Source organism: Mobula hypostoma, chromosome 30 (assembly GCF_963921235.1).
Source record: "Mobula hypostoma chromosome 30, sMobHyp1.1, whole genome shotgun sequence".
NCBI classification, from domain to species: Eukaryota; Metazoa; Chordata; class Chondrichthyes; order Myliobatiformes; family Myliobatidae; genus Mobula; species Mobula hypostoma.
In genome coordinates, this window is record NC_086126.1 from 9,421,373 (window position 1) to 9,446,529 (window position 25,157).

General features: G+C 47.6%; 1 protein-coding gene across 3 annotated transcripts in view; it reads left to right on the forward strand.

Annotated features, from left to right (window-relative positions):
- The window catches only part of LOC134339539 (centromere protein F-like), a 123,030-nt gene that overhangs the window by 36,966 nt on the left and 60,907 nt on the right, over nt 1-25,157 (forward strand). For 2 of the 3 annotated variants that reach the window (XM_063036147.1, XM_063036146.1), the window contains exons 5-8: nt 6,354-6,445; nt 13,905-14,205; nt 20,134-20,336; nt 24,346-24,471. In XM_063036147.1, coding sequence (XP_062892217.1) covers nt 6,354-6,445; nt 13,905-14,205; nt 20,134-20,336; nt 24,346-24,471 — 722 coding nt within the window. The remainder of the gene's footprint in view (nt 1-6,353; nt 6,446-13,904; nt 14,206-20,133; nt 20,337-24,345; nt 24,472-25,157) is intronic. The other variant, XM_063036149.1, reaches the window with a different exon arrangement.

Genomic DNA, 25,157 nt, shown 5'->3' on the forward strand with positions numbered 1-25,157 from the left:
GCCGTTCCTGAACCTGGTGGTGTGGGGCCCACCTGTACCTCCTTCCCGATGGCAGGAGCAAGGCCTGGAGGATGAGGGTCCTTGGTGATGCATGCTTATTCCATAGCTCCATAATGAAGAATCACAACCCTTTCACCCCCATCTCCACTTCCACCGTCGCGTACTTGTTGGAGTATTTGCTGCTGGGATGCGACCACACATCGTCTAAAGGCCAGTTTATACTTCTGCGTTGAATCTACGCTGTAGGTGCGGCATAACCGCGTACCCTGCGCCGTAGCCTGACGTGCACCTCCCCAAAAATGTAACTACGTGTCGCAGCGACACACACGGCAACAACTGTGATTGGTCTGCTTGGTGACGATGAACCAAATCGTCAAATCTACCTGTCAACATCCGAAAATATTTGAAATTCATTTCCTCGTCCATGTCTCTCAGTGGCCGGACAAGCACAGAAAATACACCCTCCTTCTGCCTCAATTCGTTCAATGGTCGTACACACCATCTCGTCCGACATCTTCTCTCTTTTCTGCATTGCAGTAATTTCAATGAAAGTAACTCTTGTTCAACACTTAGTAGCTCCAACTCCAACATGATGCGCTCAGTTTCAGTCGCTATTGTTTGAAGTACACGAAGAAACTCAGCACAATGGCATGGAGACCCCACAGCCAACTAGCGTTTTGGTGGTGAATTGCAGAGCGATGCAGACACACCAATGCGCAAGTGTAAATGCTCACAACGGCGTAGAGCCTACGCAAAAGTATAAATCAGCCTTAACTAACGCTCACTGGGAGTGTTGTACAGATATTCCATGGAAGGAAGCTCAAGGAATCTGCTGCTGTATTGATGTTTACAGTTCATTTCTGCATTTATATAAAAAAGATGGAGTTCTGACCATATTTGGGTGGAGAGTGATTTTTGTTTTCCCTACTTGTTCAATGGATATCATTTCAAGGAATGGGCATTTTTTTTCTATGAAATGAACCTTAATTGACAATTCTAATCCAATACATGATTAGTAATTAGTTGCAGCAAAATAGGGAACTTTGATTAAGTGTCCTCATGCCATCTCCTAAGATCATTATCACGTTAGTTTAACAATAGCCCAAATACAAAGGGGGTTAATTTTGATCAGAGGTAGGTTCAGAGTTAGAATCAGGTTTAATATCACTGGCATATGTCGTGAAATTCGTTAGCCTTATGGCAGCAGTACAATGAATATGGGGGATAAAAACTGAATTACAGTAAGTATATGTATATTGAATAGTTAAATTAGATAAGTAGTGCAAAAACGGAAATAAAAAAAAAGGAGTGAGGTGGTGTTCATGGGTTCAATGTCCATTCAGAAATCGGACGGCAGAGGGGAAGAAGCTGTTCCTGAATTTTTGAGTGTGTGCCTTCAGGTTCCTGTACCTCCTCCCTGATGGTAGCAATGAGAAGAGGGCGTGTCCTGGGTGATGGGGGGTCCTTAATGATGGATGCCGCCTTCCTGAGGGACTGCTCCTCGAAGATGTCCTGGATACTACGGAGGCTGGTGCCCATGATGGAGCTGACTGAGTTTACAACTCTCTGCAGCTTACTTCGATCCTGTGCAGTAGCCTGCACCCCATCTTCCATATCAGACGGTGAGGCAGCCAGTCACGGTACATCTATAGCAATTTTCGAGTGTTTTAGGTGACACTCCAGATCTCCTCAAACTCCAAATGAAATATATTCTCCTCATGTTGTGCCTTCTTTAACACCCAGGAACTTGAAATTGCTCACTCTCTCCACTTCTGCTCCCTCTCTCAGGATCAACGTTTCTAATCTAATGCATCGTTAGATGACAGTTAGTTTCAGCAAAATAGCATCTTTATTTTGGTTAAGTCTCTTCACGTCATCTCAAAAGAGTATTATCACGTTAGTTTGAGAGTGGCCCAAATAAAAAAGGTGTGAATTTTTCTCAGAGGTAGCTTTATCAATGTGCTTTAAAGAAGGAGGGATTTAGTAAGGGAATTCTGGAAGTTCAGAGGTTGAAGTCATTTTTGCCAATGGCGGAACGATGGAAATACTGGGGTCCTGAGGGTCAGGATTAGAAGAGGTTGCTGGTGCTACAGGTTGTTGGTGAAATGGATATGGGTGATGATGTATCAAAGAGAATTGAAACTGAGGTGAGCCTGATAACAGTTATATATATATATATACACACACACAGTTTTTTTTTGCCCATTGAGTTCACCAGTCCTCCTGCAGAGTTATTCTGTTAGTCCCAGTTTCTTTCTCTTTAACTTGTATTCCATTGTGTCATTCGATTCGTTTTAGAAGTTCTGGTTGTCATCGTCTACCAGGCTCCGAGCCACAATTCCAAGCCACAACCACTCACTTTGTCCTTTTCTCCCTCTGTATCTTTTTCTCAACCCTTTGATAATGGGAATAACTTCTGTTTACTCAATCTAACGCTTACTGGAAAATATCCAAACTGCCTTTGCCCTAGGAGGAATTACCCCGGCCTCCCTTGTTTAACCTGGTGGATGAAAATCACTCATCCCTGATTGATACTGGACCTGAACCAATTGCCGGCTCCCCGTGTATGACCCCTGCACTGTGGGTCGCAGATACAGAGGTGAAGAATAGGGGTTTAAAGCTCTGGGGATTACTGTGAGGATGGACATCAACAATATGTTCAAATTCTGCTTATTGATCCCTGGTGGCAAGATGACACTGCAGTGTTTGTTTAGTTGTGTAAATGCAAACTGCACATTTCCTAAATACCAGTGTGCAAAGTTGAGGGCTTGTAGGTCAGTCAGGCACAGAAGTTAATCTGCATGTTGCTGGAACTCTCTGACAGTTCAGTCTGACTGACATTTCCTGCCTCCAGCCGCTTTTCCACCCTTTATCTGGGCTCCTAGATCCCAGTCCAGCCTTGCCAGCTTCCATTGGCTCCCATGGTGCCAACAAAATAAAATACAAATTACTGCTTGTTTCTCCTCGGCAACGTTTAACCAGCTCTCACAGAGCAATGATGGGGGTGGGGTGGGGGGAAGAAAACCTGACAAACTAAGATGGGTAGATTGCAAACTCATTATTCCAGTGTTTATGTGGCAAGATGGCTCCTGATGGCATCCTTCATGGTCTGGGATGCTAGCTCACTTCATTTTCAAACTGTATTTATGACAATACTATTCATCTCCTGTGAGACTCTGAATCTGAATTCTGTTGCATTTCAACTCCTGTCTGACTCTGAATCTGAATTCTGTTGAACTCCTGTGTGACTCTGATTCTGAATACTGTTGTATTTCAATTACTGTGAGATTCTGACTCTGAATACTGTTGTACTGAAATTCCTGTGTGATGTTGTACTTAAATTCCTGTGAGACACTGAATCTGAATTGTTCTGCCATCCCTACTCTTCGCGATGTTCTGGGACCCCTACCCTACAGCTACAGCACCCTACAGGATGAGGAAGTGGAGGGATGGGTTAGTAAATTTGCCGATGACACAAAGATTGGGGGTGCTGTGGATAGTGTGGAGGGCTGTCAGAGGTTACAGAGGGACATTGATAGGATGCAAAACAGTGCTGAGAAGTGGCAGATGGAGTTTGACTGAGATAAGTGTGAGGTGGTTCATTTTGGTAGGTCAAATATGATGGCAGAATACAGTATTAATGGTAAGACTCTTGGCAGTGTGGAGGATCAGAGGGATCTTGGGGTCCGAGTCCATAGGACACTCAAAGCTGCTGCACAGGTTGACTGTGTGTTTAAGAAGGCATACGGTGCTTTGGCCTTCATCAATCGTGGGATTGATTTTAAGAGCCGAGAGGTAATGTTACAGCTACATAGGACCCTGGTCAGACCCCAGTCAGACCCCACTGGAGCACTGTGCTCACTTCTGGTCGCCTCACTATAGGAAGGACGTGGAAACCATAGAAAGGGTGCAGAGGAGATCTACAAGGATGTTGCTTGGATTGGGGAGCATGTCTTATGAGAATAGGTTGAGTGAACTCGGCCTTTTCTCCTTGGAGCGATGGAGGATGAGAGGTGACCTGATAGAGGTGTATAAGATGATGAGAGGTATTGATTGTGTGGATAATCAGAGGCTTTTTCCCATGTCTGGAATGGCTAGCACGAGAGGGTGCAGTTTTAAGGTGCTTGGAAGTAGGTACAGAGGAGGTGTCGGGTAAGTTTTTTTCACGCAGAGAGTGGTGAGTGTGTGGAATGGGCTGCCGGTGACGGTGGTGGCGGCGGATACAATAGGGTCTTTTAAGAGGCTTCTGGACAGGTACATGGAGCTCAGAAAAATAGGGGGCTATGGGTAACCCTAGGTAATTTCTAAGGTAAGGACATGTTTGGCACAGCATTGTGGGCTGAAGGGCCTGTATTGTGCTGTAGGTTTTCTATGTTTCTATGAATTCTGTTCAACTCCTGTAGGACTCTGAATCTAAATTCTGTTTCATTTCAGCTCCTGTGAGACTTTGAATCTGAGTTCTGTTTCAATACAACTCCTGTGAGACCAGTGCTTCAAATTCCAGCATTTGGGTTACGGAAGCTTTAATCCTGTGCTCAGATTCATGGGAAACTCGGCTTACTGGGTTAGCTACTGCCTTGGAGATCTTGTGTGAGCTGTGTAACCGGCTTGTGGTCCCTGGTCTCCAAGCAGCTGTAATAAAATGAGGCAGCCGTGCAGTTTTGTGGCATTTGAAGGCTTTAACGTTGACAAGTTTAGCTATCCCCAAAGTCAGTCAAAGGAAGAACCTTAAATCCTCTGAGCCTTGGGTTAAGTTGAAATGTGTTTCTGCGTGCGAGGGAGGGGGTGTAGAGTCTCACGACCACCCAATCCCATCTTGTTTTGGGGCTCTCTTAAAATTGCCATGTCCGGCACTGAAATAATTCTTCAGCTCATAAACGTGATGCTTAATTATGCATCATGAACGTGATGCATAATTAAGCTTATCCCTTCTGCCTGATTATGACCCACATTTCTCCATACTCTGCACGTTAACGTGCCTATCTAAAAGCCTCTTAAATGTCATTATTCTACCTACTTGCTCTACCACCCCTGTGCAATCTGAGCAACACACTCTCTGTGCGGAGTAGAGAAATAAATACTTTCCCCGTACCTCTCCTTTAAACTTTCCCCCGCCCTCCCATTCTAAATACGTGTTCTCTAGTATTTAATATTTCTGCTCTGGGGGGGGAAAGGATTCTGACTCTATGTCTCTTAATGTGCTTCTTATAACTTTACAAACTTCTATCTCTGAGGCCTCCATTGGTCAGGATGTCCTAGCTGTGTAGATACGCAAGCCAGGGCAGTACGATATGGAGAGCAAGCTGCTACTACCCCACACACATCTGATAATCCAAAGGAACGGCAGAGACCGGTACATTTTGGCACCAGCAGCGTCGCAGGAGTCGCTGGTCAGCGTTGAACTCAACGTAAGACTGCCTTAGGGAGTCCAGCTCCGGATTTTTTACCCTCGGGGAGTTTACTCCTGAAGTCTTCCCCAGGAGTGGGTACAGCCGCAAGACAGGGGAGACTTGAGATCAGAGTTTTCCTTCTCCTAGGGGAGCTGCCGACCACGGCTGATGAGCCCCATCTGCCCGGAGTGACTGGTTTTAAGGCACCAGTAACCCGCCTTTGCCCCTTCTCCTGTCAGTAGAAACTGTTCTGCTGGGCTTAGTAGCTAAACCACAGGTGAAGGCCGGGAGCTGGACTTGGTTGTCAGAGGCTATTTGAGGCGCACACCACTGGGGGTATTATCCCCATTACCACCCCTGGCTATAGCACCCTTAAGGAACTATTAACATTGAGGAATATGGACACACTGGCTCAGCCTGAAGTTATTTCTCTATTCCTAATTGTCCCTTTGAGGTGGTGAGTGTTCCGTCTTCAACTCTTGTGGAAAAGGTGCTTCCACTGTCACGGGTTGGGAGTTCCAGGACTTCACTGGAGTGTGTGACACTTGAGGGGGGGGGCATGGTAGCATAGTGGTTAGCACAACGCTTTACTGTCCCGGAGACCCGGGTTCAATTCCCGCCGCTGCCTATAAGGAGTTTGTACGTTCTCCCTGTGACCGGGTGGGTTTCCTCTGGGTGCTCCGGTTTCCTCCCACAGTCCAAAGATGAACCGGTTGGTAAGTTAATTGGTTTTTGTATGTTGCCTTGTGGTTAGGGTGGGATTAAATCGAGGCATTGCTACATCTCAATAAAAAAAAAACGATTGAGTAAGAATTCTCAGCGTGTTAGGTGGTGATTTGATGTCAGTCCCATGCGGCCCGTTGCTCGTCCTCCTAGCTGGAAGGTGTTGTGGGTTTGTAGGGTTTGGGAGCTGCAAATCATGAAGTACCCTCTGCAATTTGTGGCTTCTTTATTTTGACGCAGATCCGAAGTGGGTTGAACTGCAAGGGAAATACAGCCGGGAGGTAGAGGAGAAGAAACGGCTGAGTTCTGAAGTGAAAGCATTGAAGCTGCAGGTTAGTGTTCAGCTAAAATTATGTGGATCTTGCATGTTTTTATTTGATGGGGGGGTCCTTGTGTCACAAATACGGCAGCCTGACCAACAGGCCACAATTCCAAAACGTGAGCTTCTGCAAATGCTGGAAATGTTGACAACGCACTACAAAGACACTGGAGGAACTCGGAAGGTCAGGCGGCATCTATGGAGGGGAATAACCAGTTGACGTTTCGGGCCGGGACCCTTCATCTGGACTGGAAAGGAAGGGGGGAAGAAGCCAGAATAGGAAGGTGGGGGGGGGGTGGGAAGGAAAGGAGTGCTAGCTGGCAGGTGATACTTGAGGCCTGGTGAGGAGGAAGTGGGGTGGGTGGGGGAGGAGGGATGAAGCAAGTAGCTGGGAGGTGAAAGGGGAGGAGGCAAAGAAGCCAGAAAACAAAAGGTGGGGGAAGGTGAAGGAGTGCAAGGAGACAGGTGACACTTGAAACCAGGTGAGGGGGAGACAAAGTAAGAAGCTGGGAGGTGATAGGTGGAAGAGGGAAAGGGCTGAAGAAGGAGGAATCTGATAGGTGAGGACAGTGGACCATGGAAGAAAGTGAAGGGTGAGGGGCTCCAGAGAGAGGTGATTGGTGTGTAAGGAGAAGAGACGGGCTGGGGTGAGGACTGGAATGGGGAACGGAAAAAGAGAGAAGAGGAGGGGACCAAGTCACTGAGAAATTGATGTTCATGCCTGCGGCTTGGAGGTTACCCAATGGAATACAAGGTGTTGCTCCTCCAAACTGAGCGTGGCCAACTGTTTATTCCTCTCCATAGACGCTGCCTGGCTTGGTGAGTTCCTCCAGCATTGTGTGTGTGTGTGTGTGTTCACAATAGCCTGCCATTCGAATACCCGGGGAGCCTGATGGCCTGGATCAGGCTCACGCTCCTCCAGACTGTGAGCCAGCGCTCAGAGAGAGTTCAAGCAGGGTGTGTGGGGCCCGAGACACCAGGGGTCAGGAACGTGGGTAAATTTTTACAGTTAGCATCTGGGTCTTGAGTGCTTGTTTATTTCCTGCCCACTTAAAAGCTCACCAGGGTAATGGGAAAATGTACTCTACTGTTGTGTACGAGTATATTAAAAAGTTTCTTTGTGTGTTAATAAGGGGAACATCCAATGGTTTGAAGAAGTCCATTAGTCTGACGTTATTACATCTTATTTAGTTTATTTATTTAGGGATAAAATACAGAACAGGCCCCTCCTGCACAATGGCTCACTCCGCCCAGCATCCCGTCTATTTAACCCTGACCTAATCACCGGACAATTCACAATGACTACTTGTGAAGTATTCAGTATGACTACTATGACTATGAGTATGACCAATTCACCTACCAACCAGTACGTCTTTAGACTGTGGGAGGAAACCCCCACATGTTCACGGGGAGAACGTCCAGACTCCTTACAGACAGCGGCAGGAATTGAACTCCGGAATTCCCGGATTGTAAAAGCGTCGCGCTAGCGGCTACATTACTGTGGCTCCCCTTTACTTTGATGCAGATTCAAAGAGGGATGAACTGCAGTCAAAATGTTAATAGTGCTAACGATATTAACAGCAACCGGCTAATAGTCCTAAACATCGTATGAATTGTCTGAGTTGAAAAGCAAAGTATAACAAGACTCCATTAATCTGGTATTCTCAGGACTTTAGTCCAGCAGACTTTCTGGACTGCGACGTATTTTTAATTCGCTTTTTGTAACACGGAAGATTTTTCAGTGGATGTTGCAAGGGAGCATAGGAGGAGTGGCACGCCACACGGTCTCTCTCGCTCTGCGCCTTGTAAAAGCCGTGAAATAAAACATCATCACAGATGTACGCACGGACTCGCACGCACGCAGGCACACGCCAGAAAAGAACAAAAGGAAGAAAGGGAGCATAGGCATCCGAACCAGTTGAGTTCAAAGGGGGGGGGGGGGGGAGTGCAGGTGGCGCAGTTGGGTGAGTCGGAAGGGATCACGGGAACCAGGAGTCAGGTGAGATGGGAAAAGTCACCAGGGAGAGACTGAAGCTGGTAGATATAGAAGTGTTTTATTCAATAAAAAAAAGAGCAGCAGGCATCATATTGCGACCCTTTCGGAGGTAGAGGCCTGTTGACCCAATATTGCATGACATATACTGAAGATCAAAGGACAATTCTATAGTTACAATGTGTCTACAGTGCTTCCTTTGAATTGCATATAGTTTTCACACCACCTCCTCCTTCGCACCCACACTCCAGACACCCAAAATGAACGTCAAATCAGCATTGTCTGGTTTTCAATTAACTGGCGTCCACAGCTCCTGGAAGCTGTTGTCCAGGACTGCATTTTAAACTTAATCTACAATACAGGTTCGGGTCTGAATATTGGCTGCCAAAGTTAATATTTTGCCACATACTCTAACTCCAGGATTATGCCCGAACAGCTAATGGCGCTGGGTGGGATAGGTAATCAGTTGGCATTTCCAAATAGTCAATCGTTGGATTATCGTCATTGGAAACCTTAAATAACAAGAATAGAAAGGCTGAGTTGGTGAGATGGCATCTATGGAGAAAGAATTGGAACATTGACATAGTTTCTTTCTACCAAGATGCTTCCTGACCTGTTGACCGTTCTCCTTATCCATTTTTGTGCAAGGTCACAAAGTGTCTTTGACTACGACTCAAACTAGTTTATAGTCTTCCTCTTGTGGAAGCTTTTAAAAACTTGGCCCCACTCTCAGGAATCTTCCTTCCTAACCAGATCACAGCAGGAGTTTTTTTTGTTTCTCACGCTCTCCCTCTCTGGCTTCAGAGAACTATTGACTTTGGTCAACTTTCGTGGTCTTGGGGAAAACTTTTTTTCCGGTTGCTGGTCTAAAGCCTGGAATTTCCTGTTATTCGGTCCTCCCAACGAGATTCAAAGTTCAAAATAAATCTATCATCAAAGTACGTGTATGTCACCATGCACTAGCCTGAGATTCATTTTCTTGCGGGCATTCACAGTAGGTACAAAGAATCACAGTAGAATCAGTGAGAAACTACACACATAGACTAACGACAAGTGTGCAAAAGAAGACGGACTTGTGCAAATACAAAAGTAATAATTAATAAATAATATTGAGGACATCAGACCCCAAGCCATCAGACTCCTCAATACCTAGAGCCGGGACTGACACCGACCTGCTGCCCTGTACTGTGCCTATTGTCTTGTTTATCATTTATTGCAATGTCTGCACTGTTTTGTGCACCTTATGCAGTCCTGGGTAGGTCTGTAGTCTAGTGTAGTTTCTGTGTTGTTTTACGCAGTTCAGTGTGGTTTTTGTATTGTTTCAAGTTGCATGCCGTCTTGGACAATGTCTCCCATCCACTACATAATGTACTGGGTGGGCACAGGAGTACATTCAGCCAGAGACTCATTCCACCAGAATGCAACACTGAATGTCATGGGAAGTCATTCCTGCCTGTGGCCATCAAACTTTACAACTCCTCTCTTGGAGGGTCAGACACCCTGCGCCAATAGGCTGGTCCTGGACTTATTTCCTGGCATAATTTACATATTACTATTTAATTATTTATGGTTTTATTACTATTTAATTATTTATGGTGCAACTGTAACGAAAACCAATTTCCCTGGGGATCAATAAAGTATGACTATGACTATGTAGCACCATGGTCCTGAAAAACGTTGTCTGGTTTTTACTGTGTACTGTACCAGCGGTTATGGTCAAAATGACAATAAAAAGTCACTTGACTTGACTTGACGAGTTATGACCATAAGATAATAGGAGCAGAATTAGGCCATTTGGCCCATCGAGTCTGCCCCGCCATTTCATTGTGGCTGGTCCACTCCCCTCTCAACGCTATTCTCCGGCCTTCTCCCCGTAACCTTCCACGCCCTGGGTTGTAGAGTACTTGGCAGTGGGTCCACAAATGTGGGGCCGGTTCATTGTTGAGGTGAGTGAGGTTATCCAGGCTGGTTCAGGAGTAATAGCTGTGCCTGAACCTGGTGGGGGTACAGGACCCAAGGCTCACCGATGGCAGCAGCAAGAAGAGAGCATGGGCCGGACGGTGCGGTGGGGGGGGGCGGGGGTGGTCTTTGATGATAGATGCTGCTTTCTGGTGTCAGTGCTCAATGGTGGGGAGGGCCCTTTCCTGTGAAGGGTTGGGCTGTATTCACCATTTAGAACAAAGTAGAACAGCTTGTTAGTGCGTCCAAAGTTAGCAAAACACACCATATAAAGCATCGTCTTCAATGGTAAGTGCTGGTACTTGATTGCATAATAAAGTTATCATTTTGTTTTGCCTATGCTTTCCTATTTTGATAACACCAGAGCACATAGTGTCAACCCGCTACCAGGGAGTGCCACTACAGCGCGAGTAGCTAGAAAGGACAGCTGTTAGCACTTCACTGCTTGCTGCTACCATTTGGGTTTATATTCCTACCCACTGGTCGAATTTTACCATTTTCCTTCTTTCCCACTGTTGAGTCTGTGCAGGGATTGAGTATTCTCATTCTAGAATTACTGGGATGTCCCTTTCTTCAAAGAAAGGTGCTTCCCTCCCTCCACCATCAACGCTGCCCTCAATCGCATCTCTTCCACTTCGCACACGTCTGCCCTCACCCCATCCTCCCACCACTCCACCAGGGATAGGGTTCCTCTTGTCCTCACCTACCACCCCACCAGCCTCCACGTCCAGCACATAATTCTCCGGAACTTCTGCCATCTCCAGTGGGATCCCACCACCGAGCACATCTTTTCTTCCTCCCATTTTCTGCTTTCTGCAGGGATCGCTCCCTTGTCCACTCGTCCCTCCCCACTGATCTCCCTCCTGGCACTTATCCTTGCAAGTGGAACAAGTGCTACACCTGCCCCTACACCTCCTACATCACCACCCTTCAGGGCCACAAACAGTTCTCCAGATGAGGCAACACTTTATCCGTGAAGCCGTTGGGGTCATATGTGGCCTCCTGTATATCGGTGAGACCCGACGTAGATTGAGACACCGCTTCGCCGAGCACCTACCAGAAAAATTCGAATCTCCCAGTGGCCAACTCATTATAATTCCACTTCCCATCCCCATTCCGACATGTCGGTCCATGGCCTCCTCTACTGCTGCGATGAGGCCACACTCAGGTTGGAGGAGCAACTGCCTGTCTGTCCGTCTGGATAGCCTCCAACCTGATGGCATGAGCATTGATTTCTCTAATTTCTGGTAATTGCCCCTCTCCCCTTCACCATTCCCCATTCCATTTCCTTCTCTCACTGCATCTCCTTACCTGCCTGTCACCTCCCTCTGGTGCTCCTCCCCCTTCCCTTTCTTTCCCGGTCTTCTACCCTCCCCTAACAGATTCCCCCTTCTCCAACCCTATATCTCTTTCACCAATTAACTGCCCAGCTCTTTACTTCACCCTCCTTCCCCCTCTCCCGGTTTCACCTATCACCTACCAATTTAGAATTTAGAAGATTGAGGGGGGATCTGATTGAAACGTATAAGATCCTAAAGGGATTGGACAGGCTAGATGCAGGAAGATTGTTCCTGATGTTGGGGAAGTCCAGAACGAGGGGCCACAGTTTGAGGATAGAGGGGAAGCCTTTTAGGACCGAGATTAGGAAAAACTTCTTCACACAGAGAGTGGTGAATCTGTGGAATTCTCTGCCACAGGAAACAGTTGAGGCCAGTTCATTGGCTATATTTAAGAGGGAGTTAGATATGGCCCTTGTGGCTACGGGGATCAGGGGGTATGGAGGGAAGGCTGGGGCGGGGTTCTGAGTTGGATGATCAGCCATGGTCATAATAAATGGCGGTGCAGGCTCGAAGGGCCGAATGGCCTACTCCTGCACCTATTTTCTATGTTTCTATGAGGGAATTAAATGCAGCATCTCCAAGTTTGCGGATGACACGAAGCTGGGTGGCAGTGTTAGCTGTGAGGAGGATGCTAAGAGGATGCAGGGTGACTTGGATAGGTTGGGTGAGTGGGCAAATTCATGGCAGATGCAATTTAATGTGGATAAATGTGAAGTTATCCACTTGGGTGGCAAAAATAGGAAAACAGATTATTATCTGAATGGTGGCCGATTAGGAAAAGGGGAGGTGCAACGAGAGCTGGGTGTCATTATACACCAGTCATTGAAAGTGGGCATGCAGGTACAGCAGGTGGTGAAAAAGGCGAATGGTATGCTGGCATTTATAGCGAGAGGATTCGAGTACAGGAGCAGGGAGGTACTACTGCAGTTGTACAAGGCCTTGGTGAGACCACACCTGGAGTATTGTGTGCAGTTTTGGTCCCCTAATCTGAGGAAAGACATCCTTGCCTTAGAGAGAGTACAAAGAAGGTTCACCAGATTGATTCCTGGGATGGCAGGACTTTCATATGAAGAAAGACTGGATGAACTGGGCTTGTACTCGTTGGAATTTAGAAGATTGAGGGGGGATCTGATTGAAACGTATAAGATCCTAAAGGGATTGGACAGGCTAGATGCAGGAAGATTGTTCCTGATGTTGGGGAAGTCCAGAACGAGGGGCCACAGTTTGAGGATAGAGGGGAAGCCTTTTAGGACCGAGATTAGGAAAAACTTCTTCACACAGAGAGTGGTGAATCTGTGGAATTCTCTGCCACAGGAAACAGTTGAGGCCAGTTCATTGGCTATATTTAAGAGGGAGTTAGATATGGCCCTTGTGGCTACGGGGATCAGGGGGTATGGAGGGAAGGCTGGGGCGGGGTTCTGAGTTGGATGATCAGCCATGGTCATAATAAATGGCGGTGCAGGCTCGAAGGGCCGAATGGCCTACTCCTGCACCTATTTTCTATGTTTCTATGTTTCTACCACCTTGTACTTCTTCCTCCCCCTCTCCCCACCTTCTTACTCTGACTTCTTCCCCATTCCTGTCTAGTCCCGATGAAGGGTCCCAGCCCGGAACGTTGGCTGTTTATTCATTTCCATAGATGCTGCCTAGCCTGCTGAATTCCTCCAGCGTTTTGTGTGTGTGTGTTGCTTTGGATTCAGATTCATTCATCTGCCACACGTACATCAAAACGTAAAGTGAAATGCATAAATGGTTTTTTTTTGCATTAGGAACCAACGCAATGTAAGCATTTTGTGTGTGTTGCTTTGGATTTCCAGCGTCTGCAGATCTTGTTCTGTTAGTGATTCCTCCAGTAACTTTGCATTTCCTTGTACTGTGAAAGAATTAATAATCCTGCTTCAGACTTCCTTTGCGTTGTGCGATTTTGGAGGGACGCTGTCAGGAAGTGGGACTCCAGTATTTATTTTGTCCCGGTGAATTAAGATGTGTCTGGCATGCCGATGCTCTGCAGTGTCCCAGTTCCAACACCGTATGCTTAATTTCACCCAACCCCTCACCCTGCTTTCAGGTTATGGGGCGGGGGGGGGCGGTGAAGAGACGCTGTTAAGTCTTTTGCAGGTGCCATGGTCTACTGCTGCTGCCCAAGGTGTGTTTGTTCATTGAATGTTCTCCTGCCCAAGGTTCAACAGTTGCAATTCAGCAGCAACAAGAACCATCGCGAAAGTGCTCCGCAGCAGATCAGAGCCTCCACCTTCTCCTGGCAGCAGGAGAAAGCACCCGCTCAGGTGGCTGAGAGTCCGGTTAGACACGGATCCTCTTCCTCTGTGTTCCCGTGGGAACAGCCAAGGGCATCCCTGTACCACAATCCCAGGAGCCCACAGCAGAACAACAAGACCAGTCACCTTGAATTGGATTCCAAGGACAACCACCTGGAAGAGTCGGTCAGGGTGCAAGTCCAGGAACTGAGGAAAGAAAACCAAGGTACTGTTTGACAAATCTTCTAGTAGTGGCAACTTGCTTCCATTTTCTTTTCAAAGGAGCTGAGGGGTTGTATGGAACAAAGAGGGTAGCTTTTCCATCCCGGCTATAATTTTTTTTTTGGAAGAAGCTGAAATTCTAAAGTTGACACAAAATACTCTGCAGATGCTGGGGTCAAAGCAACACTCACAACACGCTAGAGGAACTCAGCAGGTCGGGCAGCATCCGTGGAAACGATCAGTCGATGTTTCGGGCCGGAACCCTTCGTCAGGACTGAAGAGGGAGGGGGCAGAGGCCCTATAAAGAAAGTGGAGGGAGGGTGGGAAGAAGGCTGGTAGGTTCCAGGTGAAAAACCAGTAAGGGGAAAGGTAAAGGGGTGGGGGAGGGGAAGCAGGGAGGGGATAGGCAGGAAAGGCGAAGAAGGAATAGGGGAAAACACAATGGGTAGTAGAAGGAGGCGGAACCATGAGGGAGGTGATAGGCAGCTGGGGGAGGGGGCAAAGTGACATAGGGATAGAGGAAGGGAGGGGGAGGGAATTACCAGAAGTTGAAGAATTCTATGTTCATACCAAGGGGCTGGAGACTACCTAGACGGTATATGGGGTGTTGCTCCTCCAACCTGAGTTTAGCCTCATCATGGCAGTAGAGGAGGCCATGTATGGACATATCCGAATGGGAAGCAGAGTTGATGTGGGTGGCAACTGGGAGATCCTGTCTGTTGTGGCGGACAAAGCGGAGGTGCTCGATGAAGCGGTCCCCCAATCTGCGTCGGGTTTCACCGATGTAGAGGAGGCTGCACCGGGAGCAATAGATGACCCCAACAGACTCACAAGTGAAGTCTTGCCTCACCTGGAAGGACTGTTTGGGGCCCTGAATGGTGGCAAGAGAGGAGGTGTAAGGATAAGTGTAGCACTTACGCTTACAGGGATAAGTGCCGGGCGGGGGATCCGTGGGGAGGGACGTGTGGACCAGGGAGTCGCGGAGGGACTGATCCCTGCGGAAAGCGGAGAGGGGTGGAGAGGGAAAGATGTGCTTATCTATATTCTAAAGTTGAACTTGACCTTAGCAAGCAAGGTCAAGGGTAATCCCGAGGCACTGGGGCGTAGCAGTTGGCGTTACGGTGACCCGGGTTCAATTCCCGCCGCTGTTTGGAAGGAGGTTGTGTGTTCTCCCTGTGTGAGTTTCCTCCGGGCGACCTGGTTTCCTCCCACATTCCGAAGACATACCGGTTAATAGGTTAACTGGTCGCGTAGGTGTAATTGGAAGGTGTGGACTCGTTGGGCCAGATGGGCCTGTTACCATGCTTAAATCTACATTTAAATCTTAGACAGACACTAAGAGAAAGAGGATAAGTTGGGTCCACTCAAGGATAAAGGAGGGAGTTTGCACTTGGAGTCCAAGCAAGTGGCTGGGTACTGAATGAGTGCTTTGGGTTGGTATTTGCTGAGGAGAAGAAATTGGAAATAGGGTATTTCACATTATCCTCGGCAATTTCCACCAAGGATCCTACCACTAAACATACCTTTACCTCCCTCCCCCCACGCCCCTTTCCGCAGGGATCGCACTCCCTCCGCAATTCCCTTGTCCGTTTGTCCCTCCCCACTAATCTCCCTCCCGACACAAATCCCTGCAAGCACCCTAACACCTGTCCATAGACCTCCTCCCTCACCCCATTCAGGGCCCCAGGCCGTCCTGCCAGGTCTGGCAAATCTTCACCTGCGAATCTGCTGGGCTCGCCTATTGTGTCTGATGCGACCTCCTCCACGTCGGTGAGACCCCTTGTAAATCGGGGGGGGGCACTTCGTCGAGCACCTCCACTCCATCCACCACTAGCAGGACTTCCCGGTGGCCAGGCGTTCTTACCCTGATTCCCATTCCCGTTCTGACGTGTCGGTCCATGGCCTCCTCATGGGCCAAGATGGTCCACTCACCTCTCCCATCAGATTCCTTAGGGGAATTAAGGGTTATTAAGGGAAAAGGCAGGTAGTTGGAGATGAGTCCATGGCCAGATCAGTCATGATCTTATTGAATGGCGGAGCAGGCTTGACGGGCCAGATGGTCGACTCCTGCTTCTATTTCTTATGTTTTTATGTCCTTCTTCTCCAGCCCTTGACCTTTCCCAACCACCTGGCTTCACCTATCACCTTCCAGCTGGCCTCTGTCCCCTACCCCCAGCTTTGTATTCTGGTGTCTTCCCCGTTCCTTCTCTGACCTGATGAAGGGTCTCGGCCTGAAACGTTGACTATCTATAGATGCCTGACCTGCTGAGTTCCTCCAGCATTTGGTGTGTGTTGCACACACTAATTTTTGAGGTTAAGGAGCAGGTAATGCTGGGTCGTCAGAAACGCATTAAGGTGGATAAATCCCCTGGACCTGATGCACATAGGACCCTGGTCAGACCTCACTGTGCTCATTTCTGGTCACCTCACTACAGGAAGGATGTAGAAACTATAGAGGAGATTTACAAGGATTGGACAGCGTGCCTTATGAGAATAGGTTGAGTGAACTTGGCCTTTTCTCCTTGGAGCGACGGAGGATGAGAGGTGACCTGATAGAGGTGTATAAGGTGATGAGAGGAATTGATCGTGTGGACAGCCAGAGGCTTTTTCCCAGGGCTGAAATGGCTAGCACAAGAGGGCACAGTTTTAAGGTGCTTGGAAGTAGGTACAGAGGAGATGTCAGTGGTAAGTTTTTTACGCAAAGAGTGGTGAGCATGTGGAATGGGCTGCTGGCAACGGTGGAAGAGGCGGATATGATAGGGTCTTTTAAGAAACTCCTGGATGGGTACAAGGAGCGTAGAAAAATGGAGGGCTATGGGTAACCCTAGGTAATTCTAAAGTAAGTACATGTTCGGCACAGGATTGTGGGCAGAAGGGCCTGTATTGTGCTGTAGGTTTTCTATGTTTCTGTATCCCAGAATATTGAACGAAGCAAGCGAGGAGTTTGCTGGGGCTTTGACTAGGATCTTTTGTGTCTTCACTAGCAATAGGTGTGGTCCTGGAGGACAGGAGAGTGGCAGTGTTGTGCCTTTGTTCAAGAAGGGGATAATCCAAATAAATATTGGCCAGCGAGGTTCATATCAGTGGTCAGCAAGTTATTGGAGAGAAAACCGCGGGGTGCACATTCAGAAAGATACGACCTGCCTAGGGGCAGTCAGCATGGCTTTGTGCGGGGCTGTTCGTACCTTACAAACTTGATTGATTTTCTTTTTTCAGGGGGTGACTGACACGAGGTACTTGATGAGGGTACGACAGTGATCCTTATCCATGTGGATTTTAATAAGGCATTTGTAAAGGTCCCTTATGGTAGGTTGATTCAGAAGGTAATGGTGCACAGGACCCAGGCTAAACTGCAATTTTGGATTGGGATCTGGCTTGCCCGTAGAAGACAGCGAGTAAGGGTGGAAGGCTGTTTTTCTGGCAGGAGGTCCGTGACGCAAGGATAGGTGCTAGGGTCTCTGTCGTTCAAGCGTATGGATCCCTCCGTTGTAGAAGTCAGTGTCTTGGACCTCCAGAAAGTGGTCCACAGCAGGGATGATTGATAAGTTCATGGCCTAAGGCAGAAGAAGATGAGTTATACAGCTCTTGTTACATGCAGGTGCAGTTCAACTCTTTGAGTGATTATGCAGAAACTTTGAAGTTGATAACTCACCACACACAACCCTGAGATTCATTTTCCTGCGGACATACTCAGCAAATCTATAGAATAGTAACTAAACAGGATCAATGAAAGATCAACCAGAGTGCAGAAGACAACAAACTGTGTAAACACAAATATAAATAAAAGATCAATAAATAACGAGAACATGAGACCAGGAGATGAAGACTATTAGTTGTGGGAACACCAGAAGTAGAATGAGTGCAGTTGTCCTCTTTTGTTCAAGAGCCTGACGGTTGAGGGGTAGTAACTGTTCTTGAACCTGGTGGTGTAAGTCGTGAGTCTCCTGTACCTTCTACCTGATGGCAGCAGTGAGAAGAGAGCACGGCCTGGGTGGTGGGAATCTCTGATGATGGATGCTGCTTTCCTATGACAGCGTTTCATGTAGATGTGCTCAATGGTTGGGAGGGCTTCTGGGCCGAATCCACTACCTTTTGTAGGATTTTCCATTCAAAGGCATTGGTGTTCCCGTGATGCAGCCAGTCAGTACACCCTCCACTACACATCCATAGAATTTGTCAAGGTTTTTGAGTACTGTGCTCAGTTCTGGTCGCCTCACCACAGGAAGGATGTGGAAGCCATAGAAAGGGTGCAGAGGAGATTCACAAGGATGCTGCCTGGTTTGGGGAGCATGCCTTATGAGAATAGGTTAAGTGAACTCAGCCTTTTCTCTTTGGAGCAGCGGAGGATGAGAGGTGACCTGATAGAGATGTACAAGATGATGAGAGGCATTGATTGTGTGGAAAGTCAGAGGCTTTTTCCCAGGGCTGAAATGGCTGCCACAAGAGGGCACAGGTTTAAGGTGCTTGGGAGTAGGTACAGAGGAGATGTCAGAGGTAAGTTTTTACGTAGAGAGTGGTGAGTGCGTGAAATGGGCTGCTGGCAACGGTGGTAAAGGCAGATACGATAGGGTCTTTTAAGAGACTTTTGGATAGGTACATGGAGCTTAGAAAAATAGAGGGCTGTGGGTAACCCTAGTAATTTCTAACGTAGGGACATGTTCGGCACAACTTTGTGGGCCGAAGGGTCTGTATTGTGCTGTAGGATTTCTATGTTCTATGTTTTTGATGATGTACCAAACCTGCACAGACTCCTGAGGAATTAGAGGGGCTGAAGTGCTTTCTTTGCAATTATATTTATGAGGCGTCCAGAACAGGTCCTCTGAGATAGTGGAATTTAAAAGTTTCGTGATGCTCTCCAGCTCTGATACTCCAATCAGTACAGGCTCATGGGCCTCTGGGTTCCCCCTCCTGTAATGGTCTTTCATTAATGTATATGAGTAAGACATTCTGGGTCAGGGGTTCACCCCAGACCCCTTGCTTAATGGTATTGGTCCAAGGCTGGAAAGGTTGGGAGCCCTTGTTCTAGGTTGAGGAGTTGGGTCCATCTCCCACCACCCCCCATCCGCAGCACATTCTACAGAGGTTGTATTGAGAGCATCCTGAGCAGCTGCATCACGGCCTGGTTCGGAAATTGTACCATCTCGGATCGCAAGACCCACCAGCGGATAGTGAGGTCGGCTGAGGAGATCATCGGGGTCTCTCTTCCCGCTGTCACAGACATTTACACCACGTGCTGCATCCGCAAAGCAAACAGCATTATGAAGGATCCCACGCACCGCTCATACAAACTCTTCTCCCTCCTGCCATCTGCCAAAAGGCACCGAAGCATTCAGGCTCTCATGACCAGACTATGTAACAGTTTCTTCCCCCAAGCCATCAGACTCCTCAATACCCAGAGCCTGGACTGACACCAACCTACTGCCCTCCGCTGTGCCTATTGTCTTGTTTATTATTTATTGTAATGTCCACACTGTTTTGTGCACTTTATGCAGTCCTGGGCAGGTCTGTAGTCTAGTGTAGTTTTTGTGTTTTTTCTTACGTAGTCAGTGTAGTTGTTGTATTGTTTTATGTAGCACCATGGTCCTGAAGAACGTTGTCTCATTTTTACACTGTTCTGTACCAGCAGTTATGGTTGAAATGACAACAAAAAGTGACTTGACTTGACTTGACTTGAAGTGTGCGAGATTTGATTCACAGTGAATCAAGACGAGGTAGATTATGTAAATAATATTTCCATAAATGCCTTGAGCAAACTGTGGAGTTGATGAAACATCTTGCAACTTAAGGGAGAATAATGCCTCTGTCTTAAGTGAATTATGAATTGGCATACAGTATATGGAGCAAAGCACTTTTCATACGAAACACCTTTATTTTTGTGTGCGTTGAGATCTCTCTCAGGATGTCAATTACTCCTTGTTTTCGTCTCCCGCAGTGCTGCAGTGTACGATGTCCGAGCTGGAGCTCTGGGTTCAGTCCCAGGAGAAGGAGATCAAAAACCACCTGAACAAGCTGCAGGAAGCGCAGTCGCTGCTGGAGAAATGCAGAGGCGAGCTGGCGGCGAAGGAATCGGCCCTGTGTAAGAGCAGGGACGACCTTGAGCGAGCAGCGGCGCAGCAGGAACAGGCGAGAAACAAGGTGCGACCGTCTCTTGGCAGGCCCAGCAGCACCTCATTCCAACAGCTACATACAACGTGGCTTGTGTACACCGAACAATCAGTATCAATTGAAATGTAAATATAAGACTTTGTTTTGGTTTAGAGACATAACGCGTAACAGGCTCTTCCAGCTCAACAAGTCCAGCAACCCACCTATTTAACCCTCGCCTAATCACGGGACAATTTATTAGATTAGATTAGATTGAGGACACACAGTCCCCTTTTATTGTCGTTTAGTAATGCATGCATTAAGAAATGATACAGTGTTTCTCCAGAATGATATCACAAAAACACATGACAAACCGACTTAAAAACTTTTAAAAAACCACATAATTATAACATATAGTTACAACAGTGCAAAGCAATACCGTAATTTGATAAGAACAGACCATGGCACAGTAAAAGTCTCAGAGTCTCTCGAAAGTCCCATCATCTCACGCAGACGGTGAACCTCCAGCGCCGCCAACTTGCCGATGCAGCATCCTGGAAGCATCTGACCACAGTCCAACTCCGAGTCCGTCCGAAAACTCCGAGCCTCCGACCAGCTCTCCGACACCGAGCACTGAGCACCATCTCTGCCGAGTGTTTCGACCCCGGCCCCGGCAACAGGCAATAGGCAAAGCCGAGGATTTGGGGCCTTCGTCTCTGGAGATTCTCGATCGCACAGTAGCAGCGGCAGTGAAGCGGGCATTTCAGAAGTTACTCCAGATGTTCCTCCGTGCTTCTGACGGCTGTCTCCATCAAATCCGGATTGTGCACGGCACCCTACTTTACAAATACAACATTCATTTGGAACGGCCGCGCGCGATGCGTCGAGCCGCCATCTTCTCCTCCCTCCTAATGAGCAATTAACCGAGCAACCGGTACGTCTTTGGACTATGATAGGAAACTGGTCACGGGGAGAACGTACCAACTCCTTACAGCCGGCGCTGGATTTGAACTCTGAACTCTGAACTCTGACCCCCCCCCCCCCAGCTGTAATTGCATTATGCTATTGTGCCTTTCACTTCCTCAGCTTGAAATTCAGACCCACTTTGGAGATATTGGAGGTCTTTCCCCTTTCAACGCCCTACTTCGCCGGCTGCCACGGGAACATGTTCCAGCGATGTATCAAAGTGCAAAGTTCAAAGTAAAAATTATTATCAGGGCACGTGCATGTCACCATGTACAAATCTTAGATTCATTTTCCTGCGGGGTATACTCAGCAAATCTACAGAATAATAACTATTAACAGGATCAATGAGAGATCAACCAGAGCGCAGAAGGCAACAAACTGTGTAAATAAGTAGCAAAAAGATAACGAGAACATGAAATAACAAGATAAAGAGCCCTTAAAGTGAGATTGTTGGTTGTGGGAACATCTCAATAGATGGGTGTAGTTATCCTCTTTTGTTCAGGAGCCTCATGGTTGAGGGGTAGTAACATGGTGGTGCGAGTCCTGAGGCTCTTGTACCTTCTACCTGATGGCAGCAGCGAGAACAGAGCATGGCCTGGGTGGTGGGGATCTCTGACAATGGATACTTCTTCCCTATGACAGTGTTTCATGTAGATTTTCTCAATGGTGGGGAGGGCTTTATTCGTGATGTACTGGGTTAAATCCACCAGTTTTTGTAGGATTTTCTGTTCAAGGGCATTGGTGTTTCTATAACAGACCAGTCAATACACTCTCCACTACACGTCTATAGAAGTTTATCAAAGTTTTTGATTACTTGTCAAGTCTCCGTAATTCCATTTACGTGCTGGGTCCAGGACAGGTCCCCTTAAAAGTAACGCCCAGGAATTTGAAGTTGCTAACCCTCTCTACTTCTGGTCCTCATAGACCTCTGGTATCCTTCTCCTGAAGTCTACAAATATCTCTCCTTGGTCTTGCTGACGTTGTGTGAGAGGGTGTTACGGTACCACTCAGCCAAATTTTCATCCTCCCTCCTGTGTGCTGACTCATCACCACCTTTGATCTGGCCCTCAGCAGTGACGACGTCAGCAAACTTGTGCACGGGTGTTGGAGCTGTGCTTAGCCGCACAGTCATCGGTGTAAAACGAGTGGAGTGGGGGTGGGGGGGGCAAAGCACACGAGGACTCTACAACTCATGTTCTCAGTACTATTTTTTTTTCAGTATTATTTGATTTGTTTCTCTGCTCCCACAGAGTTTACTCTGTACCTGTCTCATGCCATTCATTTACTGGGAGTAGACAATCAGGGCTTCCCAACATTTTTATCTTAATACCATGGTCCAATACCATTAAGTATTGGGAACAGCTTCTTTCCAACTGTGATAAGACTGCTGAACGGATCCTGACCCAGATCTGGGCCGTACCCTCCAAATATCCGGACCTGCCTCTCAGTTTTTTTTGCACTACCTTACTTCTCATTTTTCTATTTTCTATTTATGATTTATAATTTAAATTTTTAATATTTACTAATTTTAACTTAATATTTTTAATATTTAATATTTGTAATCCAGGGAGTGTGAAGCACAGAATCAAATATTGCTGTGATGATTGTACATTCTAGTACCAATTGTTTGGCAACAATAAAGTATAAAGTAAGGTGCCCGTGCACGCCAAGTCGGGAAGCTTCTTTATTATTCCTTTCTGGGTGAAGAACTGTAAAGTGCAGAATAAAGTTATTGCCGAGTTACAGACGAATCAGGCAAAGTCGTGGGGAGGTTGTGTCTGTGTGTTGCTTTGGAATTCCTGTATCTGCAGATTCTCCCTTGTTTGGGGAGGCGGTAATCTTCATTAGCGGCAGTGGTTTGCAAAAGGCAGTACTCGTTTCCCTGCAGAGAAATTGGTTGTTGTGCGTGAAAACATTTCATGTTTAACCGGTGGCAGGTTCCCTTCTCCACCTTCCTTCCCCCTTTAGCTAGCGCTGAAGTGTGAGGGGGCGGGGGGGGCTTGGCCTTGTTGGCTCGGAGGCAAAGGGAGAACGCTGTTTCAGCACTCCACTGAAGCAGCTGGAATTCACCGTGCCTCAAGTTTTTCTCTGCGTCTTGGTACGTGTGCTTGCTAGGGCAGGAAATATTCTAGACTCTGAACGATACAGACGAGATGAGGATGACCTCGGTGCGAGGGTGACAGGCGAATTCATAAAGCGTTATGTATTTCTCTGGGCAGCAGTGCTCTGAAGGGTTCACTTCCAGCCGTTGCCTGTAAGGAGTGCGTACGCTCTCCCCATGACCGTCTGGGTTTCCTCCGGGTGCTCCGGTTTCCTCCCACCGTCCAAAGACGTACGGCTTCAGGCTGGTAGGCTGTGGGCACGCTGGGGGGGGGGGGGCGTGACAACACTTGCGGGCTGCCCCCAGCACAATCCTCAGACTGTGTGGGTCGCCGGTGCAAAAACGATGCATTTCACTGTATGTTTCGATGTACGTGTGACAGATAAAGGTAATCTTAGCAAATCAGCACCAGTAACAATAGTTCGTGCCTGTGTTGCAAGAAACTCTGTCCAAAACTTGATTAAGCTTTAGGGAAAAAATATCCAAGGTGGTTCTTCTGCCTTTCACTGGCAGGTTGGGCTGATTTCCCCTAAGATTTCTGCAGGCAGTGACTGTCTGTCTCCCTCCCCCTTTCCCTCTTCCCCTCCCTCTTCCCCTCCCTCTTCCCCTCCCTCTTCCCCTCCCTCTTCCCCTCCCTCTTCCCCTCCCTCTTCCCCTCCCTCTTCCCCTCCCTCTTCCCCTCCCTCTTCCCCTCCCTCTTCCCCTCCCTCTTCCCCTCCCTCTTCCCCTCCCTCTTCCCCTCCCTCTCCCCCTCCCTCTCCCCCTCCCCAGTTTGGTTTCGTGAAAGTTCTGAACAATGCAATTTTGCATGTGTGTATAGATTTATGTATAGTGAAGATTGTTTTTATTCATTATTTATAAACTCGGCTTTTTTTTAAGTGTTGTGCTGAAGTGGGACGGTATTCTGGTATCCTGACTGATGACTTACTTTGCTGTAACGGAACCCAATTACCCTCAGGATCAATAAAGTATATCTATCTATCTATTTTCCAGTGCGCACTCCTTGAGCAGAAGTTGAAGCAGCTCTCCGAGGAGCTGAACTGTCAGCGGCAGAACGCGGAAAGCGCTCGACGCACGATGGAGCAAAAGACCAAGAGCAGGGAGAAGGAATACCAGCAGGTTTGGAAAAAGTAGTTCTGAAGTTTTACCACCTGCTCTCTCTCATCTTGTCAGAGAAGTTCCTTGAAGTTTCTTTATGTTTTTTTATTTAGCTCGTAGTTTGCTGTACATTTTCTCAGACTGCCTTTCCTCTTCGGGCAATGGAACATAGAACACAGAACAGTACAGCTCAGGAACAGGCCGTTCGGCCCACATTGTTGTACTGACCCAGCTAGAAAAGTAAATCAAAAACACCCAAACAAAACCCTCCTACCTACACCATGTGTACATCCCTCCATCTTCCTTACATCCGTGTGTCCCTTAAAAAGCCTCTAATGTATTTACCTCCAGCACCATACCAGGCAGCACATTCCAAGCATCCACCACTCCGAGTGAAAAACTTGCCCTCTGAACCTACCCCCCTCTCACCTTCAACGCCTGCCTCTGGTATTAAACATTTCAACCCTGGGAAACAGATACTCCCTGTCCACTCTGTCTTTGCCTCTCATCATCTTGTAAACCTCTATCAGATTTCTCCTCAGCCTCCGACGCTCCAGAGAAAACAACCCATTTGTCCAGCCTCTCGTGATAGCACACGCTCTCTAAACCAGGTAGCATCCTGGTGAACCTCTTCTGCACCCTCTCCAAAGCCCCAACATCCTTCCTGTAGTGGGGTGACTAGAACTGTGTGCAATAGTCCAGATGTG